The sequence below is a fragment of the Bos taurus genome, chromosome 2 (assembly GCF_002263795.3).
Source record: "Bos taurus isolate L1 Dominette 01449 registration number 42190680 breed Hereford chromosome 2, ARS-UCD2.0, whole genome shotgun sequence".
Taxonomy (NCBI): domain Eukaryota; kingdom Metazoa; phylum Chordata; class Mammalia; order Artiodactyla; family Bovidae; genus Bos; species Bos taurus.
The window spans coordinates 64,933,205-64,947,986 of record NC_037329.1 but is presented as its reverse complement, the minus strand read 5'-3'; the positions used below and the strand labels follow the sequence as shown (position 1 = coordinate 64,947,986).

Below are 14,782 nucleotides of genomic sequence, written 5' to 3'. Positions count from 1 at the left end.
TATCATGTCATGCTACAGTAATTTCATTTTCAAATCATTAACAGGAAGGCATCCTCATCTGATCATTCTTGATACAAAACCCTATCTTAGAAGCCTGATACCGTCTCCTCTACTTTTCTGAGAGCTTTACTGATTTCAGTTAAGACCTTCAGGCCTAAATAAAACGCAAATATAAGTTTGGCTCTTTCATAAACCTCTTTTGATATCTCTCCCATCAGCTCATTTTTTTTTTTTTGCCTCCTGTTCTGGCATTTGGTTATAGATTGTTCCAGGAATTTCATTGCTAAGTTACAAGATATGAGCAGATAAAGGGGAGTGGAACTCATTTTCTAATTTACTTTGAAACTAAATTCTAGATTGTATTTATGGGGAGGGAAGCAGCCTATGATGAGTGAGAATAGTCTTCAACTCTGAGTTTTTTAAATGGATTTTCATAGGAAAGCATCCTTCCTCGAGCTCTTCCTGTGCCTGGGAGTGGGGGTGGGGGAGAGGTTCTTGCTTCCCATCAAATAAATCCAATCAAAAGTAAATGTTTAGCAGGAGTCTAGCCTGTCAGACTCCTATTCAAAGCTAGTTTGCTTCTTTGAATTTCATCAAGCTCCTCTTATAGTAACAGGAAAGTTTATCCTGTTTCCCTTACATGTAAAAAGGCCCCTTCAAGATGATACCTTTCCTTATCATAGAGATGTGTTAGAGGGGGTTTTTTATTTCTTGACTGTTGAGATTCTGTTATGTAACATGACACCCATCAAAAAAAATTTATTTCTGAACTTGTGGCCATTTAAATTGAAATACCTTTGAATTTGGGATTCAGAAAGCATTTGATCATTGATCCTCCTCAGGGGCTCTCCAGCTGAGGGCAAGCTGCTGGGCAGCATTTTCAACAACATGGACTCTGGACCTTGTCAACTGTGTGAGTTTGGGCAGGTCATTTAACCAATTCATATCTCAACTTTCTTATCTGTGTAATAGCCAAGAAACTAAGTAGTGGCCATCTTGTGGGGCTTATTAAATAAGCAAGTGTCAGTTAAGTGCATAAAAGAGTGTCTGAAATACATGCACAGTAGATTAACTTTAGCTGGTATTACTTCTACCCTGGGGCAGTCAGTTGGATTGTATAGTAAGTAATACAAGTGACCATTCATTGACCATTGCTATGCTCTGTACTTTATATGCATGTATATCCTTTAGCTTTTCTTACCACAATTCCTTAAAGTAGATATGGTTATTTTATCCATGTCGTGGAGATATAAGTCCATGGTCACATAGCTGGTAAATAGCAGGGCTGAGGTTCAAACCCAGGTCTGTCTGACTCCAAATCCCAGCCCTTCCCTTTTCCACCGTACCATAGCTCAGTCGGTGGACATACCCATGGGCACTGACTGGGGGTGAGGGTGTGCTGAGGGTGGAGGAGTAGACGGAGGAAAGAAGCGAAGTTCAGGGTCATTTGGAGAGGAGGCCTTATTAGCCGAATTAACCAGATGACCAGATATTTATGGAGCATCCCTGCCACTTGTCATTCTTCCTGGAGAAGAATTATGTAGGGATAGGAAGTTAGGGAGGACTCCGGGTTCCTGTTTTCCCGGAATTTGAAGTTTTTCCTTCTTCTTACAGTCCTACCTTCTATCAATTTTCTTCTCTTATTACAGCCTCCACTGCTTGCCTCTCTAGCTCCTTAACACCCCCTGCCCTCTCACCCTGTGACCTATATATGTGTGTTGAGGGAGAGAGAAATGAATCAGGGTCTCAGGGCAAAACAGCAAGAGCCCCATTTCCAAGTGGTGGAAAGACGTGTGGGCTGGAATTGAGGAGACCTAAATCTTGATCTGAATAGCAGGAAAATCCTGGTAAGGTCACAGAATTTTCTGGGCCTTATTTTTGAGTTGAGGCTTGAAAGGTGTGTGACATCCTGTGGTTCTAATCAGCGTTCTGGATCTTAGCTCTGGGAGCTGTCCTGATGGCAGTGAGAATGTTGATGGTAAGGTAGTGGTGGTGATAACGGGTGAAAGAGGAGATCGAGACAGTGATGATGGTAAACGTGTGCTAGAGATGGCAATGGGGGTGATGGTGGTGAAGATGGAGATGGCAGTGGAGGTCATGGTCATGGTTTGGAGATGGTGATGATGGTGGAGGTGGTGGCGGAGGTGGAGGTGGAGGTCATGGCAGTGGAGGGACAGGTGATCACGGAGGTGCTGGTGACTAATGTAAGCCCTTACCTAGCACCAGGCACTGTACTTCTTAGCACTTCATGGCCATTGTCTCAACTAATCATCCCAGCAGCTGTTGTCATCTCCATTTTGCATATAAGAAGCCCGCGCTTTAGAGATAAAATGTGAACATCCCTTGGTGGGAGAAGTTACCTAGGTCAGATGCAGGTGGAATTACAGGTGCCAGAATATATGTCTTTGGAGATTTTATGACAGACATAGAGTAGGAGGACTGTTCATCTGGGGAGTTAAATATTTTCATGTTCTGCTCTCCCCAGACCCTCTCCTTCTATAACCAAGTTGTGCCCCAATGGAAATTTAGGGTCATAACTGCAAGAGTTCTTCCTCCTGAGACCACACAGTGTATAATGAAGAAAACGTCTCCCTCCACCTTTATCAGATGCTCTTCTCAATGATTTCTCTTCTCTATGAGTTTTCTCCTTTGGTTCAAACCCTAAGCCTTATGTTTTGGGTTTGTGGCTACAGCTTCTCTCATAAAGACTTGCAGCATCTTCATGGGCGGCTGTGATTGATGGGGGTCCCTGAAGTGAAGTATTTTGGGGCAAAAGAAAATACTCCAACACGTGTCTTTTCTATATCCTATTTCTCCCGATGATCCTCACTTGTATTCTGTACCCCAGGAGGCCATCTTGGAGAGAAACAGAAGAAACAGGTTTCTAGCATGGAGAACTCAGGACTGGGGGGAAAGTGCATGGACTGGGAGACGAAAGCTACTTGTGTCTGAAGGCACAGGCCAGACCCAGACTCTCAGCCCTGTTTGCACCTCCTCCTTGGGCCTGGAGGTTCTGACCTTGCTGGATTGAAAAGGTGGTCCCTTCTTCCAAGGCCTGCTCTCTCCTCCTCCTTTCCTCAGGATGGGAATGGAAATAATCCAGGCAGGGGCCCTGCATCAGGAGGCTTAGTACTGACCCCCTCTGGATGGGGAAGCTGGCTTCGGATGAATTCTATATACAGGAGGTGAATGCATGTTAAATGTTCTCTTCTTCAGCCCCTCATCTAACCTCCAACACCCACTCTCCCTCCTACAAATGTTTATTGAGCAATTACTTTGTAAAGATGTTCTGTTAGGTGTTGAGGACAGGAGAGTGAAGGTGGAACATCTTGACCTCATGGAATTTACGGTCTAGTTGATGCTACAGTGTCCTGATGACAGGGGCTGGTAGTAAAGGTGCCGGTGATCTCATAGCAGGGAAACCGATAGAGCCTTGTAGAGACCAGGAAGGCTTCCTGGAGGCAGTGCCACTATGTGGAAACTTGTAGAATAAGAGCTGGAACCAGCATGGCAGTGGGGTGAGAGGAGTGGAGAGGGAGAGAGGAGGAAGAGCAGAACATGAGGACGACATGGTCCAGGCACAGGGATCAGAGTTGGGGGGGGGGGGGGCCGGGGACCAGAAAGAACAGACTGGGCACTTGCTTGCCCCACCTGGGCCTGGCCTGCCTCAGTCACAAGCACCCAATGCTGGTTCTCCCAGGGTCCCAGTTGTCTCTGCACAGAGGGACCTCAAACAGGAACCAGGATCCACAGGCATGTTGACACCTATCTGCGCTCCTGAAATGCCTGTGTTGCCTCTGCTGTTTGGGCTTGGCTGAACCTGCTCCATCCATGAGTAGCTTGGTTTCATTAGGTCTGAGGGGAGCTCGTGACCAGTGCAAACACCATGAGACTACAAGGCCTGATGTTTGGACTCCTGGGCTGGGTGAACTGGGGCCTCTCTTGGCACTTCTCTGGGGCTTTTGCAGGCTCATTGGTAGTTTCATGGCTGAGGGTTTTTTTTTTTTTTTTCCCAGTGCTTGCATTCTGGGGTTTTAATTCTCTACTGCTTGCAAAGAACTAAATCCTATTAGAAACTGCAGCTTTTCAGCCATGAAGCAGTGTTTATAAGTGGCACAGTCATCGCCACAGGGGTGCCATGAGTTGATGATCTGGAGAGGATGGCTGGTCATCACATGATCTGTTGCCTCCCCCACATTCTTGCAGGGGGCAACACAGTCCCCATGACCACCACCCCCTCCCGGGCTGTGCACTACTAGGGAGGAAGTGTTCAGCTTCTCTCATGGACTTTGGTAGTCATCCCAGACCCAAGGGTATCACTGTCAACTAATTCAGAACAGACACAGAGAAACTGATTCAGAAAGCCACACAGCTGCATACAGTTGAGACCCACATAGAAAAATATTTATTTAACAGATTCCAGTTGATCACTGACCATGCATTCATAAAGGAACAGAGGCACTAAACCACGACGACGACCCTAAATGCTGCTTACTTGGAGTGCAAGTGGGTGTCCGACAGCTCCCAGGCAGAAGGGCTTGTTTTAGAAATATTGATATTTATGTTGTTACTGCGATTTATAGTTTGTCTTCTTATATTGAAGCTTGCAGAGCAGAGTGGGATGGATGTCATGCTTAGCAAACTGCAGGCCATCTGGAATCTGGGTCCCTGGCCTCTACATAGTGGATGGAGCCACCCTGGGGATGGGGGAACCATCTTTTCCTGGGCTTCATCAAACAGCTAGGGCAGGGACAGGACATCAGACCATCTGTCTTCATGGACAGAAGCAGCCATCTGTGGCCTCTACATTACTTTAAAGCTGTGACCTGCCCTCTTCTCTGAAAACCAAATCCCAACAGCTTTTCTAGCTTCTCCCAAAGACTATTTCTCAATGGGAAGGAGAATAAGGTGGCAGATCAGTTTTAAATGAAGGTCTTTAAGCTGACAGCTCATGGGAAATGTGACTGTGAGGTGTCCAGGCAAGTCCTGGTAGGGTCAGAGGACACAGAACAGGGAGTAGCTCTTCACGTGGGGGTGTCCAGTGCACAGCCATCACCTGTGTTCCTGACACCCCATCTGCTTCCAAAGCCCCCCCTCCTACTTTCCTTTGGCAAACAGCAATGAATGGTGACCGTCCTTCCAGGAAGCCACCTGTTAGCTACTAAGGGACTTGCCTGCACGTGATGCAGTCCTGACCTCAAAGCCATGGGAGAAAATGGAAGAGGTGTGTGCCAGTGACATAAGCAAGGCTGTATATGGCTTAGTTACTGTGATCTTGGGGAAAGAAGGAGCGGGGAAGGGGGGAAGCAGCAGAAGGAAAAGGAATGAGAGGTGCTTCTCACTGCAGACACATGTAAGTAAAGAGAGGGGAAAGGAAAGGAGTGAGGAGAAGGAAGAGGATGGGGAAGGAAGGGGAGGAACCAGAGGGAGGGGTTTCTGAGCTACTGCCAGCTCAGAGTTCCACTCATTCAAATGTGATGCTTCAAAGGCAAGTCTGTACCAGCGATGGGGCCACACAAATGCCCACAATCCACATTCTGCTTTGATTTCTGCTTCTCTTAGGCCAGTGGTTCTCAAATTTGAGTATCAGCACCAACCAGTGGATTCTTGCCCCCAAGTCTCTGATTCAGCAGGTCTGGCTTGTAAGTTCCCAGGCAGTGCTGATGCTGCTGTTCTAGGAACCTCCTCTTTGAGAACTCTTGTCTTAGAAAGTGAAAGTCATTCAGTTGTGTCTGACTCTTTGTGACCCCATGAACTATACAGTCCATGGAATTCTCCAGGCCAGAATACTGGAGTGGGTAGCCTTTCCCTTCTCCAGGGGATTTTCCCAACTCAGGGATCAAACCCAGGTTTCCTGCATTGCGGGTGGATTCTTTACCAGCTGAGCCACAAGGGAAGCCCAAGAATACTGGAATGGGTAGCCTATCCCTTCTCCAGCGGATCTTCCCAACCCAGGAATTGAACCAGGGTCTCCTGCATTGCATGCACATTATTTACCTTAAGGTTAGAGACTTAGTCTTAGAGGTTAGAGACTAAATCAATGTTGGTACTGGTTTGGGCTCCTGGAGTCAAAGTCAGAGAGTGAGATCCGTGTCTCAGCTGGCTGGCAAGAGCAGACTGGCAAACACAAAGATATAAATCAAGAAAATGCTAAAACCTGTTATTGGATATACTTGTCTCTTCCTGGCTCTTCATTCAAATAGCCATATGCTTACTTTCCACTAGCAATTGTGGTTTAAATGTCAGTTGACAAGCAGATGTCCCCCACCTTTCTATGTGTGAGTTAACTTACTGCCCACAAGCCCTGATGCAGTGCTCTCTTGCCATCTCCACCCAGCCCTCTGTTCTGGCCACACTGAGCTGTGCAGCTGTCAAAAAGTGGTGTGGCCCTTGATTCCTCCATCGCCGCTTGTGCTGTGTTCTTGACCTGGCTGCCATTTTCCAGGAGAACTAACTGTTATTTAGTCACTAAGTCATTTCTGACTCTTTTGGTTCCACATGGTCTGTAGCCATGCTCCCATATCCATGGATTTCCCATGCAAGAATACTAGAGTGGGTTACTGTTGCCTTTTCTAGGTGATCTTTCAGATCCAGGGATCGAACCTGTGTTGGCAGGCGAGTTCTTTACCACTGAGCCACCAGGAAAGGTCGAACTGACCCACTCTTACTCTCCTTTGAATGTTCCCACCTGTGGGAAAGTCAGCCAGCGTTGCTCATTGCTGCCATGATGTTCTAGCCAGGGTCTGCTCTTATGACCCTTTGTAAAAAGTCACCAGACTGTGGTTGCCTTGTCCTCCTCAGCTTTTTATCATCAGTGCCTTGGATAGGGGGTGTCTAACTCCTGCTTACTGTGGTTAGGGTCAGGGAGAAGTTAGAATATTATAAGGCAGGAAGAGGATGGAGAACTCTACTAATCACAGAAATTTTAAATCATTCTCAACATTCCCCAAGGCTTCAATGAGATGGGTGGAAGAGTCAATCTTTGAGATTTCTTGAAATCACACAAAATACCTTTGGCTGGAGAAAAGATTGAATTTCCAGATCTTTTCTGCTTAGTAGAAGCTATGTATTCTTTTGCAGCACATGCTTATGTAAGATAGATGGGAGGCGGGGGCAAATGGATGGACAGATGGGTGATTAGATGGTGTCCTTATATTATAGACTTGCTCATCAGGTCATCACCTGGAATCATATTTTGTTTTGCAAACCTTCTTCAGCTCCTTTGGGTAAACTTCAACTTCCTTTGGGGGGAATATATGTACTCCAGAGCTTTATCATGTGTCAGTTCTTGAGAGACTTGGTTTTAAAACAGAATCCAGTGTCTGAAGGTGTCATGCTAACTTTAACTGGTGTCTGACATGGACCTGCCTCTCACTGCATTCTACACTGTGAATGGTCAGCCCTTGAGTCAAAAAAAGAAAGACAAAACAATCCTACTACATTTAAAAATAATGAAAGCCTTCTTTGTCAGTCTCAGGTGGAATCCAGTGTTTGAGCAGTGTGGCAAGGTAGCAGGGGTCCTGCCACCCTGACCTGTGAGATCTTTTTAGGCGAATGACTTAGCCTCAGTTCTGTCTCGTGTAGGACAAGGGAATCTCTAACTGGTCTCCAGGTTCTCTTTCTGATGACTGTAAGATGAGCCATTTCTAAGGGACTCACAAATAGTTACCTTCACTTTAAAGATTTGAAGGGAGAAGAGACAGTGTCAGATGTACGATGCTGCCACATCCCAGGCGGCATACCTTAATGCACTTCTGAAGACTAAACCAGGCAGGCTGACTCGAATGCTGTTGAAATGTCAGGCTGCAGGGTGGGACGCTGTCGGACCTCCGCATTACTTCTGTTTTTTAAACAACATTACTCTGCTGAGAATAACTCTGTGTCACCATCTAATGGCTCTTGTCAGTGCAGTGATCAAGGAGGAAAAATGGAAGTACTTTATGTGGAAAAACAGATAAGATATGAAGCTTTTCCTAAACCCGGAGTACAATACAGATCTATCAACACTTCCCTTAGAACAGTTTACCTGCTTTTTGTGACTGACTTCAGTTCACTGATCATCATTCAAGTTCACACTAAAGTCATTTATCTGCAGGCTATACATTATACCACACAGACCACAGGATTATAGGTTTTTCCAAATGTAATATACAAGACCAAATTGATTGCAGCCCAGCGTAAATTTAGTCAAATCTTTAATATACTCTATTAAGGCGTGAATAAAAATTTAAAGCTTTGTCTCAGCTCTGGAGAAGCTGAGACTGGAGCTGAACCAGTTGTAAACAGCCAGCCTAAAACGTTACTGTTGGACATGGTGTTTATTCTCAGCAATGTGTCATCTAAAATGAAGAACTTCTGTTTTCAAATGTAAACATGAGCGATTTACCTGTTAATATAAAACAACAATTTTATAAGGGGACTAATTTGACTCCTTCCTCCTCACCAAGGCTAACCTGTATATCGCATTGTCTATGGGCATACACTTCACGTTGGCCATCGGCTGTACCTGTGTGTCTAGCGCTCCATTTTCCTAGCACAAAATCATCTTTCAAAGCACAAGAGGAAAGGTACCAGCTATTTTCCCCGCCTTCAGTTGAGATAGGGAAGTTTATTTGATCAGCTCTGGCAGGTGTTTGGCACAGTCTGTGTTATTCCAGAATGATTATGCAAGGCTTAGAATGTAAAAGTGTGTGCTTTCAGAATTTAGGCTTTAAATAATTTGTCATCCCTTATAGAGAAGGCTTTATGGGAAAAGACTGGATGGACTTGGTCTATGCTATAGCTGAGAATGTGTAATGAGAAATATGATCCAGATTAAACCTTGGCTTACCTGCACTGTCAGAATCTTAGGAAGATAAATACAGGCTGGGTGGGAGCTTCCTTGGGGGTTTCCTTGGTTTGGCGGGACTCTCTGGGGATGTGGCTGGGTAGTGAACAATGGTGGGAGTGGGAAGAGGAAGAAATAAGGAGCCTTGCTGCTTTGGGGAGGGGGAATGAAGGATTACTTTAGCCACTAGCCACAGGGGCCTGGTCCCAACAGAAATATGCTGTAAGCTACACTGAGTTTCAAAGACTTAGTGAGAAAAAAATGTAAAATACTGTATAAATATTTTGATTGGTTAACACATTGAAACCATGTGTGAAATGATATTCGTGGCATACTGGGTTAAAATTGATTTCACCTCTTTCTTTTTGAATGTGGTTGAGATTTTAAAATGACAATATATGGAACAGTTATGGTGGACAGTTCTACTTAATACCTGTTATGTATAGTGGGATTATGGTTCATGTTTATTTTCTTGCTTGTGTTTTATTTTTCATACTTAAAATGAGAGAAAATAGTGTCCAAGAAAAAAAACATATAGCTTGTGGATTTTAAAGTTCAGTAAGCATGTGTCTTGGCTATAGCCCTTGGGTAACTAACCTCTGAGACTCAATATCCTCATCTATAAAATGAAGATAAGAGCAGTTTTTATCTTAGCAGTCATGAGAAATGCACAGGAAATTAGCAGAGAGTACTAAGTATTGAAACTAACAGAGAGAAAACACAGTAAGCAATTATCCTTCTTGCTTACATCTTATGACCTGTCTGATGCCTCATCTTTTAGACCTTGACCATTTCTAACTAAGTTCCTTGTTTTACTTGTTCTCCAAATTTGTATTTTCTTGCATGTCTGCTGGCTGCTGCTAAGTCGCTTCAGTCGTGTCCGACTCTGTGCGACCCCATAGACGGCAGCCCACCAGGCTCCCCCGTCCCTGGGATTCTCCAGGCAAGAACACTGGAGTGGGGTGCCATTGCCTTCTCCATCTTGCATGTCTAAACTTTGCCTTTTTCTCATCAATGGAAAATCTCTAGTCTGGTTCCCCATCTTCTGCTACTTGTTCAAACCAGGGCAGTGGTCCCTAATCTTTCTTGTACCAGGGACTGGTTTTGTGGAAGACCATTGTTTCATGGACAGAGGTTGGGGGTGTGGGGTGATTCACGTACATTACAGTTACTATTACAATTACATCAGTTCTACCTCAGATCATCAGGCATTAGATCCAAGAGGCTGGGGACCCCTGGACTGGACTAAGGTCCCCTACTTACTACTTTAACTGTTTGTTTTAGCCAGAATAGAATTCTTGCTCCAACTATAAACAAGCCACAGCCCTTCATCTGCCCTCATCCCTTGCCTCCTACCTGGGACGCTGGGTCTTTTATGGAACTCTACTTCATTTGATGGGATGGTCATTCAAGGACAGTTGATACCAGGCAAAGGGGGTGAAGGTAATGGGAGAATGAGGGTCATGTGAACAAGAGACCAAGAGGACGGACAGGAGAACCAAAATTGTAGAACGTCTTTCCTCTGCCCACCCGGCTGCCTTTTCTTTCTCCTTGCTTTAGAAGCCGTACTAGGTTCAACCCACGGTAACTACAAGGTGGCTCGCTCTTGCCTCCCGAAGCACAACCTCCCACAGTGCAGTATAGCAACCCATCTAAAACCCTGTGTCCAGGCTCCACATTCTAAGAAATGAGACCTTAGATGAAGATGCTTGTTACTTGCTTTCAGAAATTCAGTGGCAAGGAAGAGGAAAAAATTGAAAACTTGGTAAAGATACGTGACTTCCCTTAGGTAAAGTGAGCTACCTGGCTCCTTCACAATTAATGAAATGAACCTTTCAGTCAGAGCTACTTGAAATAAAAACAAGGAGACACGACATAAGAACACACTTGGAATAGTGCAGGTGGCTGAATGCACCCATCCCTCTTAGAGCAATGAAAAAAAAAAAAAGTCCTTGATTTACTATGCAGGTTTTTTTTTTTTTTTTGGATAATCAGAAAAATAATTTTTGTTCTCATCCAGCAGCTGTAACAGCTGTAGCTGTTTCAGAATGTACTCTTAAGGTGATTTTTTTTTTTTTTTTTTTTGCCTTTCATCAGATCGATATGTTACTTTGCCTAGTTTATTTTTAGATTTACTGAGTGTTCTGAGGGTAGAAAAGGGTAGGAAACTCAAAGGAAAGAAGCAAATTGGTTTGTATTTCAAGTTTGGGCTGAATCTGGACAGGAGAAACCCTTGGAAATTAATAAGGAAGGGGAGCAGGTTTCCTGGGCCCTCTTTGCTGACAGCTGGGATAGTGAAAGGATTTACTGGTGGGGGGGGACTGGGGAATTTCAGTGCCAGAGAACATAACCAGGGCCCCTCTGCCACCCTGCAAGGGATGCTCGCCTGAGTGTGTGTGGGAGGGCCAACCCCAGATGGGTAAAGAGAGCTGTTTTTCCTGGAGCATGAATGAAATATTTACTATTGATCAAAGGCAAGGAGGGGTCATTCCCAACAATCACTTCTCTCTAATTTCCTAGAAGATAAGAGGGTTTGACAATGTGCATGAATTTTTCTTCCTATTAAATTTAGGAGAGGAAGATTTTCTTAAAAATCCAAAACATAGCTCTAAGATACCAGCTGTTTATGTAGCAACTTACATTTGGTGTCTTGGCACCTACAGAGATGAGAGCACGTGCTCTGCAGGTGCCTGATCTTTGCTGTTTTGGTCACTGTGGATAAATACTGTGTGATAGCAAGTATCACACAGCATCTTTTTCTCTGTCAAGGGTTGTAAAAAGAGCAATGATGGTGTAACTCAGAATGCAAATGCATGGGCATGCAAACGTCTGTCCATGTAGTCAACTTTTGATCCTCTTGGGGGCATCCTTTTAGGGCCTGATTTTTTCTGGGCCGCTACAGTGCAGCTTAGTGCAAAAGGTGGGCTAGTGAGTTATGAATCTGAAGTTAGGTATTTTCCATTATTTTTGGATAATTACCTTTTTTCCCTTGTGAGGGTGGAAGATATGACACAGCTAAAAACATCTGAAAAGAAACAGAAATGCTATTGCAGATATGAACATTGTAATTACAAGTGTGCATACCTACTAAATATATGTCCAAAACACACACTCGGTGACTCCTGGTTTTGCCTCCCCTGAAACGGAATGCACAATTAATGTCACTAAATATAATTCTCTGTTACCAAAAGAATGCCACTTCCCTTTGTCTTCAAAATATCACTGGATCGCCTCTATGCAAACATTCTTTACAAATATTACTTCATCTGATATGGCTATACTGTATCCACCTATCTTTAAAGGACAAAACAAGATTTATGGACTACATAAAATGTTTTCTAGAACATTTTTCTAGAACAAACAACAATGAAAACACTTTTTAAATTAACAGGTATAAATAACTTGTCTAAAGCATTTAATGGTCTTTAACATAGTCAACTCCCCTGGCCTTGAAAACAGTATTAAGTTCTTTTTTGCTAGTGGCAAAAAAAAAGCAAAAAAAAGCCCATCAAGCACAACTTGAAAAATTGGTATCATTTGCCTGCCAGTAAGCACAGAACTGAAGGACTAAATATTTTATGGGTATTTTTTGTCATTGGCCTTACGATTTCTTTCCTCTTTCTCCTTCCCTCTTGCCTGCTCAGGGCTGATTGTTGTGACCTTGGCCGTCTGCTGGATGCCCAACCAGGTTCGGAGGATCATGGCAGCGGCCAAACCCAAGCACGACTGGACCAAGTCCTACTTCCGAGCATACATGATCCTCCTCCCCTTCTCAGACACCTTCTTCTACCTGAGCTCCGTCGTCAACCCGCTTCTGTACAACGTGTCCTCACAGCAGTTCCGAAGCGTGTTTGGGCAGGTGCTGCGCTGCCAACTGACACTGCCACACGCCAACCAGGAGAAGCACCTGCGTGCCCACGTGGCCTCCACCATGGACAGCACCCGCTCTGCATGCCGCCCGCTCATCTTCCCGGCTTCCCAGCGCAGCAGTTCCTCTGCAAGAGCTAACATGGTTTTCTTAAGCACTTTTCACAGTGAGGCCAAGCCCGAGTCTAAACCTCAGGAGCTGAGTTGTGAGTCACCAGAACCCAACTCGGAGAGGAAACCAGCCAACCCTGCCACCAGGAATGGTTTTCAGGAGCACGAAGTGTGACTGCTGAGGAAGGCAGGCTGGACTGCTAAGCGGCACTCCTTACACGAAAGCCATGTTACCTTCACACAGCAGTGATATAAGAAACTGTGTTCCCATCAGGGACAGGAGTGGAAGACGGGCCTGGGAAGAAAGCAGCCAGCCACTGAAGTGTCAGCTAAGGGCTGATTCTGCCAGCCTGGCCTCAACTCTGATTACAGATGGGGCCAACTTGCATTCCACCTCCCTCCTTCCTTTAAGGACACACCGAAAATTCAAGCTCTATATATTCAGAGCTCACAAAGAATTTTTTTTTTTTTTACACTGAGCTCTTTGTTTCCAAAGGAACTAAAAGAACAATTCCCCTCCCTACCCAGAATAAAAGGACACCCAGAAGAATCTTGGGGAGCAGGGGGGAGGGCAGGCCAGAAGAACAATGCAGGAGGGGCTGACATCTCCTTCTGCCTTCAGCAGTGTGCCAAGAAAAGGGCTATCTTGAGGAGCAAGATGGTGCTGGGGAGCCATGGCCGGAGGGCCGTGGCAGAACTGCTCCTTTTCTTGGGCCGGGGCCCGTTGCAAAGAGGGGTGTTGCAGCAGCTGATGCACACCGAGTTCAGTTTCCCTGGGGAGCAGAAGGATTGGTACCCAGCCGAGGCGATGAGGCAGGCTGCTGATGATGCACACGACTTGCGGTACATGATTCCTGCAACACAGACCCAAAGGAGTGAGGTTAGCCTGCCTGTGCCAGCCAAAGGACTGCAGCCCCCCGAGTCCAAAGCCCAGGGACAGCACTTCCTTACTCCTCCCACAGCCCAGAACCTTGGTGGGTCCAGGAAAATACTCAAGGTTGTTTCCTTGAGCATCCAAAGTCCACAACCTATGCGGTGAAGAAGGCAGGCCTCATTTCACTTGCTTTTGACAGTTTTTCTCAAGGCTATTTAAGATGCCAATACCAGTGAATAAAGAGCTGTTACTATCAAAGTTCATTTTTGTTTAAAGTCGGAATTCACACTGTGTACTAGACAGAGCTTTTATTTACTTTTTTTTGGTTTAAACTGTCTCATGCCAGAGAGGACGACAAGCTGAGCCTTAAGATCTTATCTCTGTTATTACTTTATAAGCGGCCACAGAGATGGCTCACAATGATGTGTTTATTAAATCCTGAATTCGCTCAATAAAGACCAAAGCCCAATGAGGATAAATGAGATCCCTCTGAAGAGGCCCTGTGGGTTCAGTGAAGGAGGGGTCTGGCTAACACTGTGCTGAGCACTGCCTCAGTCCAAGGGAAGTTTTGCCCTTAAAACATGGCCATTAGCCAAGTCAGCCCCACACAGCCAACACTTAATAACACATACTGTGTGGGCACATGGCTTTCTCAGTAAAGCCGGGGGCCCATCTTGAGCTCATGTATCATGTTCAAATTGTAGCACATTTATCAAGTTAGGGTGTCTTGGATAATCATTTGACTTTATAAAGATGGGCATTTGCTCAAGTAATAGGTAAGCTTATTAAATACTTTCCTGGCTGCCAGGCATTCTCCAGATGGGTATACTAGCTCATTTACTACCTGCAACATTACAAGGGAAGCCCCTGAGATGATGCCCATTTAACAGATAGGGATAGCAAAGGAAATTTAATAGCTTGTTCAAGTCACACTTCTAGAAAGCAGAGCAGCTGTGATCTGAACCAAAGATTCTGGTCCCATGCTGTCAAATCTGTAGCACTGTATATAGCAAAGTAGCCACCCATGTTAAACACAAAATGGTTTTGTTTTTCACAGCAGAGAAAACTACTTGGAAAATAGCTTTGGGTGTATGTGTGTGGCT

At 45.0% G+C, this 14,782-nt stretch overlaps 2 protein-coding genes across 3 annotated transcripts in view; one reads left to right on the top strand and one right to left on the bottom strand.

The window, feature by feature from the left end:
- The window catches only part of GPR39 (G protein-coupled receptor 39), a 262,574-nt gene extending 248,650 nt beyond the window's left edge, over positions 1 to 13,924 (top strand). The window contains 1 exon segment of the mRNA NM_001143744.1: positions 12,472 to 13,924. Within this exon segment, the coding sequence (NP_001137216.1) occupies positions 12,472 to 12,980 (509 nt within the window). The 3' untranslated portion in view covers positions 12,981 to 13,924.
- The window catches only part of LYPD1 (LY6/PLAUR domain containing 1), a 68,662-nt gene continuing 58,257 nt past the window's right edge, over positions 4,378 to 14,782 (bottom strand). Inside the window, exon 4 of one of the 2 annotated variants that reach the window (XM_024975656.2) lies at positions 4,378 to 13,659. In XM_024975656.2, the coding sequence (XP_024831424.1) occupies positions 13,424 to 13,659 (236 nt within the window). In that variant the 3' untranslated portion in view covers positions 4,378 to 13,423. 2 annotated transcript variants of the gene reach the window in all.